Source organism: Macaca fascicularis, chromosome 3 (assembly GCF_037993035.2).
Source record: "Macaca fascicularis isolate 582-1 chromosome 3, T2T-MFA8v1.1".
Taxonomy (NCBI): domain Eukaryota; kingdom Metazoa; phylum Chordata; class Mammalia; order Primates; family Cercopithecidae; genus Macaca; species Macaca fascicularis.
In genome coordinates this window covers 136,270,727-136,290,013 of record NC_088377.1, presented here as the reverse complement: position 1 = coordinate 136,290,013, position 19,287 = coordinate 136,270,727, and the positions used below count along the sequence as shown (strand labels likewise).

The window sequence follows — 19,287 nt, the reverse complement described above, 5'->3', positions numbered from 1 at the left end:
GTATCCCTAACAATTATTGTTTCATTCATGATTTATATAATTAATGAACAGTCATCTTTTAGTAAGGTGAAAATGTCAGACAATTAATTTTTAATTATTCAGCGTTAGGCAAGTAACAGAAACATTCAAATAATGATAAGACCTTATAACAACATCCAATGGAAATTCTAATTATATCTGCTCTTTGTTTCATCTTTGGAGAAGCGATTTAATTGTCTCAAGTTAGCAAGTGCATGGTCAGTCAAATGTCCCTTGGCCTAATTCAGAGATGTCAAAACAACTGAATGAGACACACAAAAGGAAGTTGAAACTTGTTCATAGAACCTAATTAAAGACAAAAATTCAGAACCCTTGAGATAGTGGCCATCTCTTTCAAAAAACAGGATACAAGTTTTTGAATGTCTTTAAAGAAAAAAAAAAAGTCACTCTGAGTGCCAAATAAGTATTTGAACAACTAAAAGAGCAATGGTTAATCTGGTTTCCCAGGACAGGGAGGTGTTTTCCTATTGCAAAACAAGAGCAACAGCGCCAAAGGTAAAGCTTGCACAGCTTTACAATTTCTGTCTAGGCCTGGCCTAGACAGAAATTGCTACAGAAGGGAAGTTTAAGTTCTCCACTTCTTTTTTTTTAGATTTTTATATAAGGGCAGGCCTACAAATTTTCCAAGAAAATGTCCTTCAATACAGAAGATGGAGTTCCAGGCACAGTCTAAAGTGGTGTTTTCCATGATATTTCTTCTTGAAGCCTTGGGTGACAATTGTCTTTCCCTTTTCCCGACTCAGCTCAGGAGCCTCACCTGCATTTTAGCTTTCTACCACGAACTATCTCTGTCTTCTACTACACTTTTGCTTATCACATCCATTTGGTACTTTCTTTTTCAAAAGTAAGTTTAGTTTGAGACCTTTTTCCAGGTGTAAAGATCAATTAAATGCAGTGCAATCAGAAGATGTGAATGTGAGTCCCTACGGCATCGCCGCTTGATTTGTGACTTTAGGTAGGTGTGAGTCTCAGCTGCCCAGCCTTAAAATACAAATCATCATCTCCACCAAGTTAATACTCATTTGAAAGAAACGTTCAAATGCCAATTTTATTATCATCTCCCTAGAAAGGTCTTTTCTAATAACAATCTGAAGTAGTTTCCCAGGAACACCACACATTTTTTAACATAACACTTCACAATAAGTGTTATTTTATTTGTTTCTTTTTCTCCATTAACTCTCTATTCCCAAATTGAAGACACTATGAGCACAAATGTCTGACCTGTTTTATTTTTCACTATATTCTCAGGATCTAGAAGAGTATCAGGAATATAGTAGAACCTCAATAAATATGTATTGCAAGACCGGGTGCCATGGCTCATGCCCTGTAATCCTAGCACTTTGGGATTACAAGTGAGGTGGGCAGATTGCATGAGCCCAGAAGTTTGAGACAAGACTGGGCAATGTGGCAACACCCTGTCTCTATTAAAAATAATAATAATAAAAGTTAGCTGGGCATGGTGACAAGCACCTGTAGTCCCAGCTACTCGGGAGGCTGAGGTGAGAGGATTGTTTGAGTCCAAGAAGTCAATGCTGCAGTAGGTCAAGATCACATCACTGCAGTCCAGCCTGGGTGACAGGAGTGCGAACCTATCTCATAAAACAAACAAACCAACCAACAAACAAACAAAACCTACCAATATGTATTGCATGAAAGAGAGAGAAATGCTAATATACCATACAAATTAAAATACATTCAAAGAAATTCACAAATGGTCAGTAATTTAGAAGTTGCGGTCCAATTACTCTTGTGGATGGACTTCAAACTTTTGTAGTGAATCCAATTCAATACCTCTAATCCATGACTCACTGAAGTTTAATAAGCACTGATATCCGGTGTCAAGGAACATTGCTTTTTCTTCCTATCACCTTTAGTACCTGGCACAGAACCTGGCATAGTGAGCGCTCAATAATTATTCATTGAAAAGTGATCTGCAGAGTTTCCCATAGAATTGGACACAGAGAATGAGTTCTTGTCAGAGTTCTGGCGAGGTCTGAGCAGTCTGACAACATCCTGACAGTCCATTACAGTGACCAGATGGGACCTGCACATGAGCACCCGGGCTAGAGAGCCAGCACATCCATGAACGAGTCGATTGTTTTAGCTCTGTGATTACTAGACAGCATATGCTTGGCAGGCAATGGAAACAGATTAATCCCATGAATCTAAGCCGGGTGCCTTATACCGAAGTTAATTTATTAGGCTGTCCACATGCTTTCCATGTGTTTATATTTTCTTAATTTCAAGTATTAAATAAGACTTAAAAGACTGACAATTTTGTTTTACCAATAACTTGATTTTAAGTGAGAAGGTTATTTATTCTATTCTTTTCCCACTATATAATAGACTTCTTACAAGCTAAAGCATTAGACAGAAATGTCTTATTTAGCCCTAGAGTAAGTTAATAGAACTGGAGTCAGAAAATCATTCTGATTTATAATAGTATTTTTGCTTATACTTAATATCAAACAAGCAAGTGTAGAGTCCTCATGTATCAAAAGTCTTGTTGTAGACTTCCTTAAAGAAAGGGAAATAGCAAAGCTCTTTTTATGTTAGGCAAAGAAAGGTGTTTAAATAGTCCACTGAAAATTATTATATGTAAAATTATAAACTCATTTAGGTTAGTTATTTTCACAATATAAATGCTCAAACATAAGGGTGTAGTATTAAGGATTTCAAGTAATCTGAGTAATTTTTATGATTACATGCAAAAAGAAAGAAGAAAGAAAAGAGAAAGAAAGAAAGGATAAATAAAGGAAGGAAAGGATGAGAGAAGAAAGAAAGAGAGAGAGAGAGAAAAGAAAAATAAAGAAGGAAAGAAAGAAAGAAGGAAAGAAAGAAAGAAAGAAAGAAAGAAAGAAAGAAAGAAAGAAAGAAAGAAAGAAAGAAAGAAAGAAAGAAAGAAAGAAAAGAAAAGAAAGAAGAGAGGGAAGGAGAGAGAGGGAGAGAGGGAGGGAGGGCGGGAAAGAAAGAAGGAAGGAAGGGAGGAAGGGAAGAAGGGAGGAAGAGAAGGAAGGAGAAAGAGAGAAAGAAAGCCAACAAATAAATCCTTGAATTATATAGACACAAAAGCAGTACTCAGCTTGGTAAATCATACGTCATTCTCTTTGTGACCCTTTGCTTTCATACTGGTTTAGAGACTCGTTCCATCCCTGCAGGTCTGAACTGCTTCCAAAATAAGTAACATTTTCATATGGACGAATCACAATAATTCATTAACTCAGAAGTCCAACTAAGTAACATAACCAAACAGAGAGTATTGGATATATTTTTTTTTTACCATCAACTATGACTCCATTAAAAAAAAAAAAGAGTGAGAAAGAGGGAGAGGAAGACTTTCAGTTTGTATACATTATTCCTGAAGTTTACATAGAGAGGGCTCTGGATTTTTTATGAATTATTGCTAGGACTACTTAAGGCTGGCTGAAGTAGAGAATGTTCACTTGTAGTCAAACTGACAGTTACTATGTAGTTTCGAATCATTTGTTTGGAAACCATGGGTCCTTAAACCATATTGTACAAATGTCAAACACATTCATTATTATAATAGCTACACTGAACAGGCTTCTAATGCATCACTTGTAAATGAATGATAAATAGATATAAATGTCTATTCACAGTTGGCCACCTTTCTGAAGGACTATTAAAAATTCTTCTTTTATATACTTCCTCTGACTAAGGAGATGGAGTAGGATGTTAAGGGCTGGGGCAGGAAAATGCAGCTCTCTTAATTTAAACTATGAGAAATCTACATACAATCGCTTCTCAGCCTTTTGGCTAAGATCAAGTGAGAAATCTACATACAGAATAGAGAATAGACTCTCTTCTGCTCCATTTTTCAAACATATATTTCCCCATTCAAACTGAACAACAAAGAAACAGCAAACCCTAAGTTCCAAATTTAAATGCAAACATTTTAAACTAACCAGTTAACATTAATCCAAATTTTACTCATCCATCTTGTGCTAGTTCAAAACCATGAACAACATGTAATTGTTTTCTTCTCTCTAGGTTTCTACCATATGTGATCTGTCTTATTATTTTGGACATTTAAAATTTTCTAACTTTCCTTGTAACTGTATTATGCCTTGTCGCCCTAACTACGATTTAAGCAATGACAAGATCTGAGTTTTATATTCTATTACAATATGCTTAGTGATAATAATAGATACTCAATGGATTTTTGTTGAACCAAATGAAAAAGAAATGCTGGCTCAAGTAGAAGGGGAAAATAAAAAATACTCAAAGTGTAGTCACTTATAAAGTATCCCAAGTTTTATTTCTATAATGCATATCAGTTGTTTCGGCTGCAGAGACTGACAAAACCAAACCAATAAAAGCAGCATTATTTTATTTATAATTACACTAAGATATATATTAAATGGTGCTTAAGTCATATTTATTTGATTTTTTAAAAAAATATGTTCTCTGTACATTAAATAATTAGCATATAATGCTAAATACTATGATTATAGAATAACATGTAAGTCTTTGAACTAAGTTACAATCTACTGTTTCTCATCAAAGTCAGCCCCCCAAAACAGTCAAAATATTAAAGGGAGAAAACTTACATGATACTACCATAAAAGATTTGCAGCAGACCAGATTTCATGAAGTTTACATTAAATCAAGACAGAGAAAACTTTTGCAGAGGCAAATAAACTCTTGTGAAGGAAAATAATTATTTATGACGATTAGCAAATTTTTCAATTTTTACTACACAAGATGAAAAAACTACATCATTTTTAGGATTTTTACTGGCAACAAATACCTTCCGAGGCTATCTACTGAAAGAATAATAAATTCTTCCAGATAATTTTCTTGTAGAACTAGCTAATCTTTATAAGTCTTTCCAAATAGGCAATATATGCTCTTCTTTTTGTTTGGCTGAGAAAACTTTTATGTTTCCCTTGCGTTACCTGTGTTAAACTGAAAAAGAAAAAATCAGTCTTCTAAGTCAATTAATTTTTAAAGAAAGTTTATTTTCTGCTCCCTCTCTGTAAGTGTTGTAATCAAAGTGTTTGGTTCCTAAATATTCCTTCAACTTGAGGTGATTGATATAATCACCTTATAGTTACCCTCCTTTCCATGCAAGTTTGAGAGTTGAAACTAATATATTTCTGGCCAATGAGATGAAAGAAAGGGTTTTACAAAACTATTTTTGTTCCTGAAAAAGAGATATAAGTGATTATCTATTTTTCCATTTATATTTCTTCGTCTGGATGTGACCCATGAAAACTGTGGCAGTCATCTTGCTACCAACCTAAAGATAATGCCAACCCCAAAAATGGCTGACAGAGAAAGAACTGGGTCCTCGATAACATCATTAAGCAAATGATATTTTCATCTTTGTAATCACTCAAACAGTGAACCTATTTATATTATATGATTGTATTTTATTAATTTTTAATTGAAATTTAGGTGTCTTTTTTTCTGTTAGCTATCTATTCCATGCTAATTGATAAAAGCAATATAGTAGTTTCTTACTCAAAAAAAGGAAAACTAACAAAATCACAAATTCAAAAAAATTAGAGAAACACACCACTTAGTGTATTTTATGTATCAGACATTGTGCAGTGTGCTAAAAGAGAATCAGAAGTGCATAAAAGATTATCCCCATATTCAAGGAATGTATAATGTGGATGAAGACATACTGACACAAATCAATACCGACAACACTGTCAGCTAGGACATCTGACATTGACATAAATATACAAAATGTTCCAGTAAACGTGAAGAACACTTAAATTTCTCAAGGGTGAGGTGAAGCCTTGGAGAGCAAAAGGTGAAGCCTTGGAGAGCAAAAGAATATAATTTGATAAAGTCTTTCAAGAATGAAGAGCAGTGAAATGAGCAAGAAAGTGAAATCCAGGAAGTTTTAGAAAAGGCACAGAACTTGATAGTAAATTCTTTATTTTATGAAGAATAAACAGGATGCTTTGAGTAAAGTGGAAAGAGAGGGGTGGGGAGAGAGAAGCAGAAAATAGAGTGCATGTGAGAGAACAATGAAGAATAGTTAACAGTGAGACTGGAAACAGGGTGGAAATGCGCTAGGAAGAGCCTTAAAAGCATTGGGAGTTATACCTGATGTAAATGATGAGTTGATGGGTGCTGACGAGTTGATGGGTGCAGCACACCAACATGGCACAAGTATACATATGTAACAAACCTGCATGTTATGCACATGTACCCTAGAACTTAAAGTATAATAATGAAAAAAAAAAAAAAAAAGTCAATGCTAAGAAGCCTGGAGTTTATTCAAGTTGCTAGGAAAAACTGCCAGAGTTGTATGAGTGAGTGAGACACATTCAGACTTTTAATTTTGTGACAATAACTCTTATGGTTGTGGTGAACAGATTAGATAGGAGAAAAGGATAAACTAAGTTAAAAATGGTATTATCACTCACACTAGGAAAATATATTGAAATGTTTGCCACATTATCAGCTTGGCTTGTCAGCTGAGGCTTTTGCTGGGACTGTGTCACAGCTCAAATCTCCCTTTGCCTAATACTGCTTCCTAGCTTTCCTCCCACTGGGCAGATTCCGAAAACACTCTCTGATGATATAATCTTCATCTCAGAGTTGGCTTCTGGAGAAACTCAACCTACATAAAAGTGTCAGAAATGGCAAACACCGTTCTAGATCCATGTCCTTCTCTCGCAATGTGATCACTTCTGGGTGGTTCTGATTGCTCCATGTTGATCTAGTATTGGGGGAAGGGATTGTCAAATCAATAAGCATCATCTTTCCAGACCCCGTCCCAGAGAAGGAGTCCACGAGTATTCGCTAGCTGAAGAGAGGCCTTACGGACCAAATTTGGAATCGTTAAACTTCGGAATAGTTAAGTTGTGAGGTGTCACATCCTTGCAATGTGTGCTTATACTTGCTTTTAAGTCTAAGTTCCTATAGAAATAGTCCTTTCTCTCAAAAAATATTTCAGAAAAGACAAAAAGAAGGTCATAATCTCATCCATCTTCTTTAAATGCCAGAGAATTTAAAAAACAGAAACAAAAAAACAACTCAGTCTACTTAATTTTTATTTTCTAGATAGTGGAAATGTTCCCCAAAAATCTAATTAATTTTGACTTTCTTCTGCAATCATTTATTTGTCAAAGATTTACTAATTATATACCTGCACTATTCACTCTAGTAGACTCAAAATCTCATCTGAACAACAGTAAAGAGTAAAAAGGTATTATTAAATAATTATTACAAAACGCATTTTGTGAATGATTTTGCTATAATTTCCGGTGATTCTACGCTAAATGCCCATGGCAAATATGAATGATAATGGCCTTTTTTTCAAGAGGCACAGCCTTGTTTGTACGAAACCTCAAAGTTCACATATATTGTAAATTTTGCTAACTTCGAGTATTTTCTACAGATTTTTTTTTTAAATTTCCAAGGGAAAAAAAAAACCCCAACCAGTCACTGATAACTCAATTATATGTTGTAGGTTGCTTTAACCCTAAAGAGTACAAAGGACAGCCTTCAGACCCTTAGAGTCCCAACATGTGTGGTTTCCTCCGCAGGAGAGTTTGGATCTTTGCCGAGGGGCACTGAGCCAGTGCAAACCAAGTGGGTCTAAACACTGCTAAAGTACTACATTTTGACACTTATGTGCTACTGTGGAGTATCCTTAGCAATGGAGTGATTTATATAAATTGGAATGGTGGATACCTACATAATATAAATTATTACCTTTGCATACATAATCCCCTTATGAATTATACATTTTATAGAGATATAAAGAAATATCAGTTATGTAGACATCTAATTTTATAATGTATTCAAATAACTTTATTTTAATGATATCATAAGATAAATTGATACTTCATAAACATTTACTTTATTAAATATTAGCACATTTCATGCATGAAACATCGCCAAAGAGAGACTTGCTTAAAATAGTCACGGCAGGAAGTTATGCTATAAGAATTTATTTTAAGCAATGATCTAATACACTCAGTTCAGATAAAGGGACTTTTTCTTCCAGTCCCTGAAGGCAGAGAACAGAACAAGAACAAATTCCCTTAAAAGTATGATTTGCTTTTTCTAGTATAGTAAAACTGAGACATATTTGGAAAAAACGCCTTTTAAGCTACGTGGCATCTCTTAAAGCAAAATTGCAAAGTTAACTAAGATTTTTTCCCTTGGCCACTTTCATAAAACATGTCATCTCCTGCTAAGATATTTACTGAAAATTAAGATGTTACTTGATGCCATCGATTGGCTCATGCTAGGAGTGTCAGTATTTTTAAAAGAAATTCCTGAAGAAAAAAATACAGCCTTAAGAAAAAAACGGAAAGGAGCTATAATGGTAGATTAGAATGGAGGACAAACTTTCAAATTCTAGTACATAATCAACTGCTTATTTTATTTACATTAAGTAATATCCAGGCTACCAGATAACTTTAATTTTTTTAAAGATAATCATATGAGCTTCTTAGTGTGTTTGGATTAACAGAACTCAAAAACAATTGCTAGCAGTATTTTAGCCCTCAATTTTTCATCTGAAAACACAGATTACATGAAATGTATGTGTACACATTTGCAGAAATAATTTTTTTATTAAGTATGAGCCTTTATAAGCAATAAGTCCTGTTCCTTTAGCAGACCTTAAAAATGTGTGAAAAAACTACTTAAAAGTTAATTGATTAAAAACCAAATAACATTGTTCTATTGCAGAAATTAAGTAAGTAATATACTGCATATTAAGATAAATGTTTTGTGTAGACTAAAGCCCTGAGAATAAATAATTCTAAAATAATTGAGCAACTGATATTTGGCTATTAAATCTCACAATTAGAGAGTTAAAGTGGTCATTGTAGATGAATACTGTATGTAGCTTCAAAGTCTAAAGTCCTAGGATGGCCTATAAACAATTCTCTTTGAAGAAGAACAACTCAATATTGGTAACTATTGGATTTAAACCTTGCAATTGCTCCTAGTCTTTTTTTTTTCAATACTTCTGAAAAAGATGGGTTAAAAAGACAATAGAAGATGTCTCAAAGATGCAGAAGAGATCTGATATTATGTAATCTTATTAGCCATTCAATCTCTGCCAGTCTTAGCATCTATCTCTGCTTACATAGATATTGATATTTGCTAAAGTACTAGTTAGTAGACGACATCTAAAGTGTGGCACCCTTTCCTCCGGGTTTCACACTGGTAGTTGAAAATGTAGGACATGGTAGTAATTGCCTTTTGATTTTTAAATTACTAGTGTATGTTTCTTTGTCATGGTAAGATTGTCTTAATGAACCCATAGTTGGGAGATTATTTATCTATACTTGCTGAGAGTGATTGACTTGTAGGAGAAACCTATTCGGATGTGAAATGGGAGTGTGGAAAAAGCCCCATGGTGTTTGTTATTATAGCCACAGTATCATTTGAAAGTATGCTTATTTGTGAACTGAATGTTAATCAAATTTAATTTTACAACTATTGTTATGGATATATTCATTCTTGATGTATAACTCATTTGTCATTTCTTCAATCTCAAACTTTGCATTTCTATTATACAGCCTAATGTACATTAACTAATTTTTGATGTTTTCATTTATATTTTCAAGGCTTTTATTATATTTATTCACTCTTAATAAAGAACATGCATATGTACTTAAATCCATAAAAATCCAGAATGTGTATCAGAGGCAATATATTCTTCAAGTATACTACCTTTTGACATGTACATGATGCACTGCATTTGACATTGCGTCCCTTAAAACAAAGCAAAACAAAACGGGAGAAGAAGAAAGATGAAAGTAAATGAATTTAACCAAATGTATACATAAATATACTGACCTTCTTAAAATTTTTGTTTAAGTCAACCAGACTGAGTAGAAAGATGTGGTCTTTGGCTCCCAAGAGCAGCCTGCCTCTTTCCTCATCTAACAGAAGAGTTTGAAAATCCAGTCCTTCTGATGAACCCAAAAAGGGAATACAGCTATTTGAAAGCAGCAAGTCTATGGAAAGCAAAAAAAAAAAAAAAAAAAAAAAAAAAAAAAAAAAAAAAAGAAGAAGAAGAAGAAAGAAAAAAAGAAGGGAAGGAAAGAAGGAAGGAAGGAGAAAAGAGAGAAAGAAAGGAAAGAGAGAAAGAAAGAAAAAGAAAAGAAAAAGAAAAATAGAAAGAAAGAGGAAGGAGAGAGAGAGAAAGAAAAAGAAAGAAAGAAAAAGAAAGAAAGAATTAGTAATAAGCAAAATATTTACTTGCCTAAATATACATATTGTCCCACTTTGTAAATGAATACATACAGCATAAAAAGGCCAATATAGCTATATATAATTATGGTTTTCAACGTAATTATTTAGAAATAGATGTAATATATTTGTACTTTAACAATATTTATGTGTGAAAAATACGCAGTATTAAAATGAATATAAAACATGTAAACACACAAAAAGTTAAATACAAAATATTTTACAACCCTATGTTCATATTCTTATCATTTAAAGCATCTATCTATATCAATATTTGCAAACCTATAAAATTAATTAATGTATACAAAGTAAATATCAAATCAAGTGTATCATAATCTCTCAGCATTTTTTTTCCTACTTTAAAAAAAAAATACGCTTCTTTTTTGGAGCGGTTTTAGGTTCACAGCAAAACTGAGAGATACAGAAATTTCCCATATACCTCTTACCCCACACATTCATAGCTTCTCCCATCATCAACATCCCTCACTTCAGTGGTATAATTATTACAATCAATAAACCTACAATGGCACATATTAATCATTCAAACTTCATAGTTTACTTTAGGGTTTAATTTTGGTGTTGTATATTTTATATATTTTGACAAAGGAATAATGACAAGTATCAACCACTGTAGTATCATATAGAGTACCTTCTCTGCCTTAAAAATTGTCTGTGCTCCACCTGTTCATCCTTCTCCCCTACCCCTCTCCCTGGCAATGACTAGTTTTTTCTGTCTCCAAAGTTCAGCTTGCTACAGGATGTCACATAGTTTAAATCAAGCAATATGCTACCTTTGCAGATTGGCTTCTTTCACTTAGTAATATGCATTTAAGTTAGCTCCATGTTTTCATGGCTTGATAGCTCATCCTTTATTAGTGCTGGTATTTTATTTCCTGGATGTACCACAGTTTATTTAAATTGTTACCTACTGAAGGACATCTTCGTTGTTTCCAAGTTTTGGCAAGTATGAATAAAGCTTCCATAAACACCTGTGTGCAGGTTTTTGTGTGGACATACTGATATGGTTTGGCTGTGTCCCCACGCAAATCTTATCTTGAGTTGTAGCTTCCATGATTCCCACATGTGGGAGGGACTCGGTCAGAGATAATTGAATCATGGGGGTGGCTTCCCCATACTGTTCTCGAGGCAGTGAGTAAGTCTCACGAGATCTGATGGTTTTATAAGGGGAAACCCCTTTCACTTGGCTCTTATTTTCTCTTGCCCGCCGCTGTTGAAGACAGGCCTGTTGCCCTCCGCCATGATTGCCAGGCCTCTCAACCGCGTGGAACTGTGAGTCCATTATACTTTATTTTCTTTATAAATTACCCAGTCTCGGGTATGTCTTTATCAGCAGTGTGAAAATGGACTAATACGCATAGTTTTCAACTTTTTTGAGTAAATATTATACTAAGGAGCATGATTGTTGGGTCTTCTGTTTAGATTTGTGAGAAACTGCCAAATTGTCTTCCAAAGTGTCTGTACCACTTTGCGTTTCCACTAACAATGAAGGAGAATTTCTGTTGCTCCATCTTCATTAGCATTTGGTGGTATCAGTGTTTTCGATTTTGGCCATTCCAATAGGTGTGTAGCAGTACCTTATTGTTTCAATTTGTATTTCGTTGATGATATGTGATATGGAGCATCTTTTCATATGCTTATTTGCCATCTGTATACCTTCCTTGGTGAGATGTCTGTTAAGGCCTTTTGTCCATTTTAAAAAATTAGGTTGTTTGTTTTCTTATCATTGAGTTTTAATAGTTCTTTGTATATTTTGGATTACAGTCTTTTATCAGATACATATTTTGCAAATATTATTTCCAGTCTGCAGCTTGTCTTTTGCCCATACTACTTTTGATAGTATTTAGATTGATGCCTGTGTTTGAAGAACTAAACTTTTTCTATTCCATATGTGCAGAAATAAGATGTAAAGAAAGAAACTGAACCCCAGAAAATGTACTCTGAAAGAGATATGACCCTGAACCAGTAATCCAGTAATATCAAAAATTTAATGCTAGAATGGACCTTGAAATTAAATTAATGCAAAAGCGTAATTATACAAATGAAGCTCTTTAATCGTTTTGAGGTGAAGTCACATGCCCTAAAGTTATAAAACTACCTAGCAGCAAAGTTGATAATTGAATTGGATTCTGCAGTCTTGATTTTTTTTTTTTTTTTTTTTTTTGACACTTCTCTTTAGGTCCCAATTCTTTGTTTTATTTATAATTGTAATATGTACAGACTCCTGTAAGTTATCCAGATTCTGTCACTAGATTTTGCCTCAGGTACTTACAATATCATCTTATTTTTAAATCCTAGAATAATGAATGCTAATAAGGTACTAATATTCATCACTTTATTAAAGCTCTTTATGTGCTATCTGACTTTTAACCAATTCATTATTTAAAAGTAGCTTATCATTAATTGATGAGAAAGATAAAAAGAGATAATGTCTAGGATATAGGCACCAAGATAATTCTAAAAAGTATCATGGCAGTTTTAACCTCTGTAAAAATGATATTTGAGTCCCTTAAATACAATGGCTTTATATTCCATCTACCAACAATGGGCTTTATTATTATTTCATATTTTTTAGCTTTTCCTTCCTTCTTTTTTCTACTTTATAATGGTTAAATGTTATTTACCTTAGTTTCTAAGCTGGGTTTTGTCTTAGATTTTACAAAGCAAAAGGCAGTATGCTGAAGAAGACATGATATTTGAAATCTCAAATGAGCGTGACTTTACCGAACATAAATGTCTCACTAACATTTATGGATCATGCTTTGTGTACATTGGATAGAAGTCTGAAATTGATACTAATTATTTTTCTATTAAGCTAAATATAACTTTAATCATTTTTCAGACTAGAGACCCAATGGTGTAATATTTTATAGTAGTTCCGAATGCAGGGATAATATCCAATAAACACGCCGTACTGATTGTAAAGTAGAATTGAGAAGAGAAGAATGGAACCAAGACAAAAGGTAAACGAACGTAATCTAAAGCCTTAATGAGAAAATACATGTCACACAAACCTTATTTCAATCAGGCAGTTGCCTTCCATGCAATTTCCCTTATTTAACAAAGACTGAAATCAGCAAAATCAAACGTATGTAAAAGCATTCCCAGGGGTATATTTTGACCCAACTAGTAGAGTAAGTAGTTTATATAATCGAAATCCTTATTGTTTCAAGTGCCTATGAATAATATTCAATTATTTTGAACCATGCATTACATTGTTAATTACAAAATGAAATATTACTTCTCATAATGAGTAAGAGTATGAGCTTTAGGTCCAGGCCACCAGGGCATTATCCTGCCTTCCAACTCACTGGCTGTGTAATCTAGAACGAGTCACTTAACTTCTCTGTGCCTCAGTTTCCTCATCTATAAAGTGAGAACAAAAACAGAAACGATGTAATAAGCCATGTTGGTGTGAGGAATAAACGAGTTAATACATGATCAGCATTATGAATAGTGTCTGGCACATAGTAAGTGCTATGTATCTATCAGTCATTATAGTGATGATGATGTATTTTTAAAAGTCTATACAAAATGTATAAAAAGGAAATCATAATATTTCCCAAGTCACAGTTCTCATGATGATTAAAGGAGGTAATTTATATAAAGTTCTTAGAACCATGCTGGGTAGATAGGAAAAGTCAATAAATATTATTTTGAGTATGATTATTAAACTCTGCTTTGGGCCAAATAAGATATATTTTAAAATCATATATCTTATCTTCCGTTAAATCAGAATTAGTAAGATGAGAACATCTCTGCATTTTTTATGGTAATGGAATAATATTAAAATGCTATTAAAGCCACATATATTTAGAAGTATTTAGTGTGTATTAAATGTTGAGTATGGTGTTAAGATTGTGGGATAGGCTGGGCGCAGTGGCTCACGCCTGTAATCCCAGCACTTTGGGAGGCCGAGGCGGGTGGATCACGAGGTCAGGAGATTGAGACCATCCTGGCTAACACAGTGAAACCCCGTCTCTACTAAAAAATACAAAAAATAAGCCGGGCGTGGTGGCGGGCGCCTGTAATCCCAGCTCCTCGGGAGGCTGAGGCAGGAGAATGGTGTGAACCTGGGAGGTGGAGCTTGCAGTGAGCTGAGATCGCGCCACTGCACTCCAGCCTGGGCGACAGTGTGACACTCCGCCTCAAAAAAAAAAAAAAAAAAAAAAAAAAAAAAAAGATTGTGGTATTAGTGAGCCTTGTTTGCAAGGGGCTCACAGATCAGTGTGGAAACAGTTACGTATATAAAACACAACATATGTGAAATAAATTCTAATAGAAGTATATATAAAATGTTAAACCTTTCAGATCATCAGTTATACATCATCTTCTAAAAGGAGGTGAGATTTGAGCACAGCCTTGAAAGACAGATAGAATTTTGAGAGGAAACACATAAAGAAAAATTTTTTCCAGGCAGAATGAACACTAGGCTGTACAGGCGCACATGTTACTCCAGGTTGCACATACATACTGCACTTCTAATATGTCTCCTACTCTGGAGTGTGACCTCTCTCAGGGCAAAGACCATGGTGTAATTATCTTAGAATTCCCAGCACCTAGCTCAGAGTCTGAGACAAATTCAGTACTTAATAATTATTTGTAGAACTGAGGAAATGTGCTTTGCCGAAATATAGGGACTATGTGGGATGGAAAGAATTGAGACTAGACATAAAGGCAGCATCTAGATGATTACAGCCTATGATGGCACGTTGAAGATTGTGGTTATTATGTAGGTGATTGGAAGCTACTAAAATGTTTTGTTCAGAAAAGTGGCAACAACTCTAGCTGAGTGTTGCAAAGATAAGTCTGGCTAAATTATTCAGGATGGGTGAGAACAGGGAAAGGTGGGGTCAGGAAGACTATCCAGAGGTTCTGAAACATGAGGAGTCCCTGAATTATGGCAATGAGAAGAGGAAGGTGTTTAAGAGCTGTTTATGTCATTTTTTGTCTTTACTTATACAGTGAGAAAAATAAATACAAAGTTGATATAGCCACTTGCTTTATTTTTTTTAATCAAAACCAATTCTATGGGGTTTAGTTTCAAACCAACTTGACAAGAAAAAACAGCTGAAAAAATAGTGACTAACCTGGGGTATTATCATTTCCAAATGATTTAATATTGCCCTGTGACAATGCTAGCAACAAAACGATTAAACATCCTTCAACAATTTGTTGTAGCCAAATTAAATAATTAGATTTAGGCATTACATATGAGAATTTCTTAGGCTGACGCACACATTATGAAAAGACTTTGGGACAGGGATTGGAACAGGTTCCCTCTTTTCCAACCAGCTTATCTTTCTTGCATTTCTGCCAAACCAAGCAAAGACACTTTTGTGTCCACAGGATTATTAACCAAAACTGAAAAAAAAATGATAATTTTAGAGTCTGTATCCTAACACATAAAGCGAAGACACTCAGTGGATTTCATAAATCAGAAATGGATGCTGGCTCTGCTGGGGTCAAACTCATCAAAGTTGAAGACTAATAATTTGGCAATATACTTTGGAGCTTTTTTAAAAAAATTCTAAACTGGAAGTTTTTGGGCATGTGATTTTTGAGATTGTCCATAGTTTTAAAGCTTTTTGGACAGGAACTTTGTTTTGTTTTTTTTTAATTTTTCCCCTTAGGTAAAAGGGTGAGTGTGTTGCTTCACACGTGCCATTGAGAGGAGGCCAGCTCTGTGCTTGGTTAAACAGCCTCACCCTTCCTCGGGATGTCAGCAGCACTTACCTCCTAAATGACTCCTTTGTTCTATCTCCCTAAACCTTTGACCTAATCCACCATAATTCTTTTTCACTGTTCCTTTTAGCAGTGCATTCTCCTATTACCTTGTTCCCAGTTTGTAATCTTAATCTCACAGATGTTCAAATTCCCACTTTTGCTCTAGCAACACACTTTTGGAAAAATCTACAGTGTCATCATTTCTAAAATTAATGAAGCAAGGACATGATTTTTTTTATTTATCTACTTGGTTAAATATAGAAATCATTGCATATTATGGATTTTGATGCATGGGTGACACAGAGAAGATGTTCTTGACCCATTATCAGTAAACCACCATGGGACAATGAAGTGGGTCTGAGGATTGAATTTCATGTAAACAACATGACATTTTCACGTTTGTATGTATGTGTGTATTTTTTGAAGAGTTTCTGCATGTGTCTTTATTAACACCTCTTGATATCTTACCAGAAGTCACAGGGAAAATTATATGTTTTCCACATGTAGTTAATAATCATATCTAAAATAATTTCTCATTGCTAGCACAAGAAAGTGAGCCAATACCCTCCTAAAATGTGACTTTTGCAGGCAATAACTGACTCATCTAAGAACACCAGGTATCTGCACATGCTGGAAAGACACTGATTACAAGTTTGACACACTCCTGTCCTCATGGAACTCACAGCCTAGTGGAGAGAAAATGCTCATCTACAAGAAAAATGAAAATATACTTGTGACAAAGGACAACCATATAATGTAGTAGATCAGTAAGTACCTCTAATGGTAAAATGGAAATATCTTTTTATGTATATTTCCTGTAGCAAGTCTAATAAAATGAATCTCCTAATTGACAGCCAGATGCTTCCCTACTTAAGGGAAGGCTAAGGATTAGGTAATCTCTGCTCTTATTTGAAATACTTTTGTTCTAAAAATAATTCTTTGTGTCTCCCTTTTAGTGTCCCTTAATACAATTGTTCATTTAGCCTGAGGAAACATTTGACCCAATGGTCTATATTCTTCCTCTTCACCCCAGAAAGGAAGGGAGTGGTGAGTCATATTGAATCTAATAAATTTAGGATTAAGCAACACAGACTTCCTCAGTATTTGAGTGTTAAATGAACAAGATCCTATAACCTTGAAATCCTGCATTTATTGCCAGAGATCCCGAACTGGGTGGAGTTGTCAGTTTCTCTCACGAGAAGACTACATAGATAAAGAAAAAAGAAAAAAAAGAAAAAAATGCTTCCCACATCCTTTAAAGAACATTTTATGAAAGACAGAAATTCATGGGGCTAAAAAGAAAATCAGCTTTGGAGAAGCTTAAATTCCAATGTATTCCAATCTAAAGAGGAAAATTCCTCAGCAGAGAAATGTTACGACTAAAAATAGATCCAGATCAAAATACAGTCACCTTTCCCTGCCATCTCAGGATATTCAGCATATATTCTTGCCCTACCCACTTTTCTTTTTCCTTCAGGAAATAGCAGTTTTATCAATAGGGCTATTCTCAGGTTTCTTTAGTGTAGTCAGATCTCCAGTGTGTTCTCTACAAAGCTGTCTAAGTAAAAACGTTTCTCTTTAAGCCTTTCAGCATCCTTTCTACTTCTGCCTTCCCCCTAAATTCAGCATTTCTCCTCTGATCTCTAAAATTCCAGGCTTTTTATGCTAAGTTACTATCAGAGCATCATTTCTATGAAGTGCCTTCAAAGCTTCTTCCCATAACTTCCAGAAATACTACAGCTTTTTGTCCAAGGCAAGACACTGATTCTCCCTTAGATTCAACATTGGGAAAATTAGCTCATCTTAACTTGGCATCAGCTGACTTCCAATATGTTTTCTGAGGCTTGAGATCATGTGAAAACATTCTGGTTATAAAGATAACTCATAATTCACCTCTACCAACACAAAAATACCAATGATTCTCTACTGTGTACATTTAGTCTTTAAAGCTAATCTTTCAAAGCATATGAAGAAAAAATATTAGTCAAACCTAAAAGCGCTACAAAAGACTGCTTCAAAATTGCAGGTGTAGATTATGTTATTATTGTGCTGACTTAGATATCATTATGCTATCCATGCTAACCATTATCTCCTTGCAAATGCAAGTCCAAATCAGAAAGAACACAAACAAATCAAATTCTCTTGCTTTTCTGTGATGGAATGTTATAGATCATTCTGTTCATTAGGTCTTAGAACATTATCTATATCAATAATAAAACAGATGATATCACATAGGGAAACATAAATTAGAAACAAATTAAACTTATTATGTCATGGGGCCTGTGTTCTTGCCAAGACAGGTTGTGGAGTAGGAGTGTGGCAATTATACACGGTTGTATTTCTGTCATATCCATACTTTTAAATTACATTTTCTTCTTATTTGGCCAGCTTTCAATAGTGGATGCTTTATATAATCCATCACTGTGACATTTGTGATTTATAGTTATGGAATAAATTCATACTTTGAATAAGAAGGAGTCCTTTTACATTTTCAAAAGCTTTGCTGTGATCTTTTTTTCTACTGACCTGTAAAAAAGTTAGTGTTATAAATATCTAGTACATTTCAAGAAAAGCAATGTCACGATAGAATAAACTTCCTGATAAAAAGTTGAGAGTATCATTCTGAGCACGATTGATACTACTTTTACAATTGTTTCGTAGCTTCCTTCAAGTTATTCAGAATTTCTCCTTCTTCAAGTTTCAAAGAATGTTTAAAATGAAGCACCATGTCACACATATTTGGTACTTGTTTCAATCAAGTATATATATTTAATGTAAAAAACCTCGGAAGGTCTGAACTGAATACAACATCTATTATTGACTCTAAATAATAGACAAATATGACAAGAGCAAATATTTCCTCAAGGTAAGATCCCCATAAATTAAGGAATAAAGCAAAAAGTTATGTGTGTAATATAAAACAGATAACACTTTTATAACAATACTGTTTTATAAAATTAATTCGATTAATTGAAGTCAAGTATATGTATATCAAAAATAATGTTAAAAGGTATATGTGAAACTTCTCAATTGTGAGAGTCATAGTTGAGATGTCTCATGCCATCTGTACTAGTCTGTTCTCAAGCTGCTATGAAGAAATACCCCAGACTGGGTAATTTATAAAGAAAAACTGGTTTAATTGACTCACAGTTCTGTATGTCTGGGGAGGCCTCAGGAAACTTACAATCATGGTGGAACCCACCTCTTCACAGGGCAGCAGGATGAAAAATGAGTGCAAACAGGGGAAATGCCAGATGTTTATAAAACCATCAGACCTCTTGACAACTCACTCACTATCAG

The 19,287-nt window shown here is 34.2% G+C and overlaps 1 protein-coding gene across 3 annotated transcripts in view; it reads right to left on the bottom strand.

Moving 5' to 3' along the window:
- The window catches only part of SEMA3D (semaphorin 3D), a 194,601-nt gene that overhangs the window by 96,159 nt on the left and 79,155 nt on the right, over window positions 1-19,287 (bottom strand). For all 3 annotated transcript variants that reach the window (XM_045388679.3, XM_015447834.4, XM_065542399.2), the window contains one exon: window positions 9,847-10,007. In XM_045388679.3, coding sequence (XP_045244614.2) covers window positions 9,847-10,007 — 161 coding nt within the window. The remainder of the gene's footprint in view (window positions 1-9,846; window positions 10,008-19,287) is intronic.